The sequence below is a fragment of the Bos taurus genome, chromosome 25 (assembly GCF_002263795.3).
Source record: "Bos taurus isolate L1 Dominette 01449 registration number 42190680 breed Hereford chromosome 25, ARS-UCD2.0, whole genome shotgun sequence".
NCBI classification, from domain to species: domain Eukaryota; kingdom Metazoa; phylum Chordata; class Mammalia; order Artiodactyla; family Bovidae; genus Bos; species Bos taurus.
In genome coordinates, this window is record NC_037352.1 from 34,064,783 (window position 1) to 34,073,635 (window position 8,853).

The window sequence follows — 8,853 nt, forward strand, 5'->3', positions numbered from 1 at the left end:
GGAAGGTTGGCTTGCCTCCCACCTGCAGGAAGACGGCTGGGGATCTCTCCCCAGTTGGCAATGACCGATGGAGGGAGGTATAATTCTGAGGGGTGGGTCTCACACCGCTTCCCAGTGACTGGAGCTGATTCCCCTCCGCTTGATATCACACTCTTACTGGCTGCTTTCTGTCTCTCGTGTTACATCCTCATTCTCCTGGTGGTGGTTCCTGTGCGTGCGACCAGTACCTCCCAAATGTAGTATTTTAACCCCAATCTTTATTTTGGGGACTGCTTCTGGGGAAAACTCAAACAAAAATGAAAAGTTTTTCATCTCCCCAGAGTCCCTTGGACAACAAGGAGATCAAACCAGTCAATCCTAAAGGAAATCAACCCCGAATATTTGTTGGAAAGACTGATGCTGAAGCTGAAGCTCCAATATTTTGGCCACCTGACCCGGAGAGCTGATTCAGTGGAAAAGACCCTGGTGCTGGGAAAGACTGAGAGCAGGACGGGAAGGGGTGACAGAGAATGAGATGGTTGGATGGCATCACCGACTCAATGGACATGAGTCTGAGCAAGCTCCGGGAGATAGGGAAGGACAGAGGAGCCTGGCGTGCTGCAGTCCATGGGGTTGCAAAGAATAGGACACAAGTTAGCAACCGAACGACAGCAACAACAACATTTTACAGATGAGGGAAACAGGCTCAGAGAAGTTAAGTGACATATTTCAAGCTCCTGCAGTTTATCAATCAGGATTGGTATGAAAGCCATACTGCTTTCGACTTGTAAGTGCTGATGTGTTATTTTTCTCCCTGATCCTTTGAATCCAGAGACCATCTTTTATAATTTAATAGTCTTATGAAGCCTAAACAGCTTGTTGTGCAACAATGTGTTCTGTGGAAATTGTTTATAAATTTAACTGAATCCAGTCACTCATGTATGTTTCTCGAAGTTCATAACAGGATTCCCAAGGGCAGGCCAAGACCACTCCTGGGATGCCCTGGGCTCAGGCTGCCTTCATTCCCTCCCAGCCTTGAATGGACAACTCATTCAGGGTGATCTCTTGGGCACACACTCAACTGTTCACACCCCAAACCTCCCGCCCGAGGGAGATGAGAACAGGAAAGACAGGACCAACCTCGAAGGAAAGATTCTATTTTACTTGGATTGTCATTTCAGAACAGCCAGTGTGTCCCTCTACACTTGACAGACAAATGACATGATGCTGGGAAAAAACTGGGATCCTCTTCGCCCTCAACTCCCACCTCATCTACCCCTCAGCAAAACGTAGGGGAAAGGCCAGCCTCAAAGGCAGAGTGGGTCTTTATCCCCAAAGCAGCAGGGAAGCCAAAACATACCACGAAGCAAAACATCTCCTCAATCCCGTATCTTCACAGAAGAATGCAGCTCCCCAGGCTGGCCCCTCACCCAAGTCCTCCAGGTCCATTCATTACAAAAACCAACGAGTTCCTGAAAACGTTATTAATCATGTCCCACAGAGGTGTGCAAGGAGGGCCAGGATCTGGCAGTGTCTGTGACCAAGAGCCCTCTATTTTTGTTGGGTTTTTATTCACCTGTGAGTAGGACAACCCAGGAGCATCCCCATCATGATGGAGAGCTACAGGTGTTGAGAGGTCACCCATCCCCAGACAGACAGACAGGCAGACAGCCTGGAGGCCTCACTACAAGACCAGAAGGCCCATCGAAGCTACCTGCAGGCTAAGGCACAAACAGAATCTGTCTGTAGGTCAGGTCTCGTCCACTGGGACTCTTATGCAACCTGTGAGTTGGAGAAGGGCCGGCTCCAGCTCAGAGGAAGGACAAAGGACTGCCACAGCCCTGCTTCTGGGACCTTCTCTCCCCAGCTCAGGAAAAGCAAGAGGCTGGGATCCTTGGAGCCTTGGGTTTTTTAAATAAACTAGACACATCCCCCGAGAATGATGCAAAGAAACGGCAACAGCAGTCCTTTGCCTACCACCGCTGGCTCACCAGGCCCAGAGCAGCCTGCCAGGAGGCGGGACCCAGGCCCCAGCTCAGGACTGGGGGCCAGGGCCGGGCTTAGATGAAGGTGCTGTTGGCCAGGTGTCTCCAGAAGGGGGCTGTAGTGCTCATCGCCCTGGCCCTAGCGGAGGCTTTCTTCTGCTTGGCATCCAAGTTCTTTACATACTTCTGGACCCACGGCAACTTGGGATTGCCGCAGAACTTCTGGCCCTTCTGGGTGGTGAAGCTGTGGGGAGAAGACAGGGCACCCATGAAGCCGGGCGGGGCCGGGGAATCCCTTCCCTTCCTGAGGACGGCACGCGGAAGCCCAGAGAACACGCGCTGCCCCAGCCTCCTGGCAGGCTCTGAACACAATGTCTTCTCTCTGTGCGTCTGCATCCCTTTGTTTCAAAAACTTCATGTTCATGTTCGGTAACCTCCTTGTCAGGTGGGGAAGCCCAGCTCTGCCTGCACAGAACACTGGGTCTGAAGGGAGAGACACAGTGTCTACTCACAGGGAATGAGAGAAGTTGCATTGAAAACCCCCAAGACAAAAAGGCCTCCAGTTCACACGCTGTGCAAGGAAAGGTGGTTGATAAGGATGCCAGAGCTGGGAGGAGGCAGTGGAATGCCCTCTTCCAAGCCAGGGATGCCAGGCTGTGGAGCTGGGTCTGGTGCCAATGGAGAAAATTACCAATAATAATACAATGGTTTTCTTTAATGCCCCTCAAAGATGCAGACAAAATAAAGATTCAAAGTTTTAATTAACTTCCAGACTGATAAAAGCAATTCTCTGAATTCTGTAAACCATTGCATAAACGCTTGCTTTGGGGGCTTCCCAAGTGGCACTGGTGGGTAAAGAACCTGCCTGCCAATGCAGGAGACATAAGAGACATGGGTTTGATCCCTGGGTTGGGAAGATTCCCTGGAGAAGGGCATGGCAACTCGCTCCAGTATTTCTGCCTGGAGAATCCCATGGACAGAGGAGCTTGGCAGACTATACAGTTCATAGGATTGCAAAGATAGCTGGACATGACTGAGGTGACTGAGCATGCAAAACAATTTGAACAAGTGTTAGCAGCTTTAAACAATTCACTACAAGGAAATGGTTATGCATAATAAATACTACCTTCTGGGTTAAGAAAAGATCACATTTCTGTTGCTGTTTATGAAGTGAGCTCCCACTTGCTGTCTCGAAACTCTGAAGTTTATTTCAAGTCCTAAGTGACTTTGAGTAGGTCACCTTTTAGCCTCGATTGCCCCCCGTCAAATGGGGATAATCAACTGCAGCTGATGTAATGGCTGAGCGGGTTAGTTAGGGGAATGTTATATGCCCCAATGGATCTCCCTGGTGACTCACTGGTGAAGAGTCTGCCTGCCAATGCAGGAGACGCAGGTTCGATCCCTGGGTCGGAAAAGATCCCCTGGAGAAGGAAATGGCAATCCACTCCAGTAATCTGGCCAGGAAAATCCCATGGACACTAGCCTGGCGGGCTACAGTCCGTGGTATGGCAAAGAGTCGGAAGAAGTAAGCAACTACACAGCAACAACAAAAATAGGCCCCAGAGGTTGCCTCGTATATTTATGATGGTCAACTCTGAATCCTCTTGCTAATCTCACGGTGAGGAAGCTGAGGTTCAGAGGGGTGGGGTGACCTGTCCGGGATCACAGAGCAGGGCCCTCAGTGGGCCTGGAGTAATAGTTACTCCTCCTCCTGAGTAATAGTTACTCACATCACTCCTGCCTGGGGGCAGATGCTCCTGTTGGTAAGCTGGTAGCTTATCACTCGGCTCTCAGGAATTTTCTTGGAAATGAAGGTAATGCAGCAGGAAGAGGGGAGTGTCACGGAGTCTAGAAGACAGGAGAGAAAAGAGCCATGGTCTCCACTAGCCTGCCCTAGACTCTGAGCTTCAATAAGGGCCCATACCCTAAGGACTTCCCTGGTGGCTCAGGGATAAGGAATCCGCCTGCAACGTAGGAGCTGCAAGAGACACAGGTTGGATCTCTGGGTTGGGAAGATCCCCTGGAGGAAGGCACGGCAACCCCACTCCAGTATTCTTGCCTGGAGAATCCCATGGTCATAGGGGGCTGGCAGGCTAAAGTCCATAGGGTCACAAAGAGTCGGACATGACAGAAGCGACTTAGCATACACGCACCCTGCGTTAAACACCTCCGGTCCAGCCACTGGGCTGCCCCCCTTCTCACCATTCCCCTGCAGACCGAGGCTGCTCGGTCCTCCACGCTCTGCTGTGCCATCCCAGTCATGCCCTTGGGATGGCTATCCCGAACAGGAGACCCAGGATGGGGTCAGAGGTCTTACCTGCAGGGGGAATGCACAGGGCCAAGAGGAGGAGGCTGGTTGCCATGGTCACGGGCCCTGCCATGTTCTGGAGAGCAGAGAGGACAGCTCAGGGCTCAGTGCTGGCAGGCAGGAGGAGAACGGCTGGGATGAGAGCACTTGACCTACCCTCTGGCCCTTTTCAGGCAGCTAGGAGGAAACATCGGTTTATATAGCGGCCTCTCTTTGGGAAGCCTCCCCCCCCATTCAAAGTCCTAGAAGCCTCAGATCTGCAAAGGGGAAGTTGTTGCCTGCTGAGTCAGGGGTTATCCTGAGCATGCTAAGAAAGAGCTGGAGGAGGAGGGCATTCCCCCGCCAGGGTGAAGAGCAAACACATTGGATGCACAGTCAGAAGGCTGATATGGAGCCTGGCTATGCTGGCCATTGCCTGTGGGACTCTGGGTCAGTCATTCACCTCTCTGAGTCTCAGTTTCTTCATCTGAAAATGGGTAACACTATCATCCATTCACTCATTTAGCAGCTCTTATTAGGCATGTACCCTGTGCCAGGCTTCTAAGTGGGGAGGCACATATAAGATCAAGTGCATAGAATCAGCTATTGCAGGTGCTGGCGGAGTGGGCGTAGAGTCAAGTATCATCCGTCTCCAGCCCCTCAGACCCCTTGCCCATGCTCATGCACACCGCCTCTTGGTGACCTTGCCTTTCTAGCCCCCAAGCTGCCAGAGCTGCCTAGCCTGCAGGCTCTAGGAAAGTGGGAAGTGTCTGGAAACTTACATCCTCAGGGAAGCCCTTGACCAATGCTGGCTGGAGGGGTACAGACTCCAGGTCCAGTGTGATCTACACTGTTTCCAGTGTTCCTGTCAGGGCTGAGTCAGTTTCTCTTTGTGAGACAAGGCTTGAGTGACCCCTTCCCTTCGGTGTCTGCTTCCCTTCTCCCCTGCTGGTTTCGCCTGGAAGCACTGTTGGATAAACCACTGGCCCATGAATCCTCATCTCAGGGTCTCCTTTAGGGACCCAAACCTGAGACAAGGGGATATTGGAAGGACTGGCCAGTACTGCGAGGAGGAAAGTAGGGGATGCCCTTGTGGAGGGTGTGAGGTTGGCTGTGCTGAGGTTTGGAGGATGAAAGGCAGTGGGGACTGTCCTAGAGCTTTGTAACCCGTAATACTCAGCTCAGTTGTCACACTGAATGGAACATGATACCCACCCAACTCCGTCCCCCATTCCTGGCTCCCAGCCTGGGACCCCATGTTTAGAGACTGCTGCTTCCTTTCCCAAATCTACTCCGTCCTCTCCATTCCATTTCTCACAGGAACAGCTGGCTTTCTCCAGCCTCTCCACTCTGGTCTTGCAAGAGCACACCTGTGGGGCACGACAGTGGCCCACATCACCTGGCTGATGGTGACCAGCTGTGTGTCTATGCCTCCCAGTTGACCATGAACACCTTGAGATCAATGTCCCATTTCCACCAAGTCCCGTGCAGGTCACCTCTTCCATGGCCAGTATTTGTAGAATGAATATATGATGGACCAACTCTGGGTCACTCTCCTCTGGATCAGGGACTCCCATGGGATCTCTGCCCAGCCCGACTGGGGTCAGTGGGTACACAGGGGAGCCACGTGGCAGGTCTTCTGATGGGGACAGGGCTGAAGTCGGGGAGGCCTTGATCAGCAGTGCCTTGTTCATAGAGTGAAAATTGCTGAGCACCCCACTCAGCTCCTCCCCAGCCAGCAGTGGCAACTCTCACTGGACAGAAGATGGGAGCATTCAATGAGAGCCCTTTACATGTGCAAGAGCTTTTCACAAGTCCATTTTAGGGCACCCCTTCTAATCCTTGCTCCTCAGTGATTCAGAGGGGACACCCTGTTGTCTGTCTGGGTTTCATGACTCAGGGGGCACTGGGAAGGGAAGTAGCACGCCAGAGAAGAGTGGGGACTGGACTGAGCAGGGTGGGAAGCCTTCGTGCATTGACCACATGTTGCAACCGGAGTGGGACGGCAGAAGGTCATCTAGTGGGAGGGTTTGGGGTGGGGTGCCTCACCCCAATTAGTTAACACCAATTACAGACTTCCCCAAGACACTTCAAAAAAAACACACAAAAACCCACTCAAACACAACATGGTAAAACAACTACACTCCAATAAAAATTAGTTTTAAAATAATAAAAGAAAGGCTGGTTCAAGACAAAACGAAACACGATACCCAGTCTCACTACTCTGTCTGGGGAAGCAGGTAAGGCAGGGATTACCAACCTGTTTTACAAAGGGGAAAAATGCAATCTACAAAAGATGACTAGACACCACCACAGAGCCACTTACCCCGACTCCCATCACGGGGACCTGCATGTTCCCGCTTGAAACGGGGAATCCAACAGCCAGAGCAATTACTCAAAGTAAGAGAGGGATAAGTTGAAGGTTCCAAGAAAGCAGAATAGAAAGAGATAGCTAGAGAAAGAGAAGGAAGGCAGGAGGGCAAGACAGTGGATGCAAAGACTTGGGGAAGGAGTCCATTCGTTAAGACTACGAGCTCCCATTTCTGGGGGCCCAGGTTCAAACCCTGGTCCATGAACTAGGATCCCACATGTTGCAAGGTGGCCAAAAAGAAAGAGGGTTGCTCCATGAAGCACCCAGAGCCCCTCCACTCCAGCTCAGACCCTGCCCCTTCCCCTGCTGTGCTTTGTCCATCTGAGAAGTTGGGGTGTTGGCCAGATCTGCATTTCCCCCGGTGTTGCAGTCACACCACCACAGGGGATACAAGAATGGGCGCTTTTCATTTTAATTTAAATGTTAGGGTCTATGATGAGGGGTTTTATATCTATGACAGTGATAGAGAAAATATGAGTTGACTAAAAAAACTGAAGGCTGAAAGTTAGTCTCAAAGTTGTGTCTGATTCTTTGAGATCCCATGGACTGTAGCCAGCCCAGCTCCTCTGTCCATGACATTCTCCAGGGAAGAATACTGGAGTGGGTTGCCATTCCCTTCTCCAGGGGATCTTCCTGACCCAGGGATTGAAATCGGGCCTCCTGCATTGCAAGCAGATTCTTTTTTTTTTTTTTTAAACTTTACAATATTGTATTAGTTTTGCCAAATATCGAAATGAATCCGCCACAGGTATACCCGCGTTCCCCATCCTGAACCCTCCTCCCTCCTCCCTCCCTTACCCTCCCTCTGGGTTGTCCCAGTGCACCAGCCCCAAGCATCCAGTATCGTGCATCGAACCTGGACTGGCGACTCGTTTCATACATGATATTATACATGTTTCAATGAAATCAGGCCTCCTGCATTGCAAGCAGATTCTTAACCAACTGAGCCACTTCTCCTTCATTGCGAGCAGATTCTTTACCAACTGAGCCACTAGGGAAGCCTTTTTTGACTAAAAAAACGAAATAAAGCAAATCACAGAACAAATGGTATGTAAATACGACAGAAACAGAGACAGCATATCTGAAATCTAAGAATATCTGCAGTCTGAGAAGCCTGGCCAAGATCCTTGCTGAGGGCCTTTCCCTTCCGATGTTTTCTTCAGAGGAGCTGGCCCTGGGGAGGAATTGAGCAGTTGGGGGGATCAGAGCTGTTCCTGGCAGGGAGCAGGTGGCAGTGGTCCTGCCCTCATGAACAGTAGCCAGGGTGCTGTCCTGGTTGCCTCTCCTGGGTGGGTCACACCATGAGCGACGATGAAGCACAGAATTCAAAGGGAAGCTGGGCCAACGCACAGCGGCCAAATGGACGAGGGCGCTCCAAGGCACATCCTCATAAGAACCGATCAGAAGAGGTGAGCTGTTACCTTGGACTAGAAACAACTCCATACACAAAGACGAGTCCCAGCAAGAAAGAATGGGCCTTGATGACCCTAAGTGGTGCAAAAGCAGACCACAGACAGGGGTTATGATGTTCGGCTGGGGTGCATGGGGTAGGAAAGGTGACCAACGGAGCAGAGCCCCACTTGCTGATGAAGCTGCTAAGTACTTTGAAGCTCTTGTCTGCGTTAATTTTCCCCACTTTATAGCAAGGAGACTGAAACTCCAAGGTTAGGAAAGGGGAGAGCTGGCATTTGAACTGAGTTCTACCTGAGTTCAAGGTTCAGGCGGTGCCTCTCGCCAGGCAAGCTCAGCCGTGATCCTGTTGGCGGGGGGCCACTCAGTTTTGAGGTCAGGGTCAGTGAGGTCAGATCTGTGGTCTCGAGTCATGGTTGGATCCAGCGGCAGGTGTGATAGGAAGGGACGGGGGGCAGGGATTGGAGATCACGTAGCTTCCCAGGGGAGGGACGATCAGGGGTCGAGAGAGCTTAATTGGCTCTGCTCCACACATTAGACTGACCTGAGGTGCCTAGAGGAGAGGGCGATACGGAATCTGGGTGTGACCCCTGGCGCGTCCTGGATTGTGGGTAAGAAGCACCTGCGGGTTTCCTAAGACCCACATCATGGAAGCCAGTCCAGAACCCATCTTTTAAAGACCCTCCCAACTTGGAATAAACATTTTGCATCAGTTAAAAAAAAAATAAAGCCCCTCCCTAAACCCTGAGAAGACTGACCAGGAGCCATGGCTCAGATGACCACCTTTCTAGATTGGAGAGTCACCTGCCAGGGTTGAAATC

General features: G+C 51.3%; 1 protein-coding gene across 1 annotated transcript; it reads right to left on the reverse strand.

Annotated features, from left to right (window-relative positions):
• Window positions 1–1,124: 1,124 nt before the first annotated feature.
• CCL24 (C-C motif chemokine ligand 24) lies at window positions 1,125–4,439 on the reverse strand. The gene is given in 3 exon segments (NM_001046596.2): window positions 1,125–2,208; window positions 3,695–3,812; window positions 4,282–4,439. Coding segments are annotated over 3 exon segments (351 nt in total). The 5' UTR covers window positions 4,346–4,439; the 3' UTR covers window positions 1,125–2,039.
• Window positions 4,440–8,853: the final 4,414 nt, after the last annotated feature.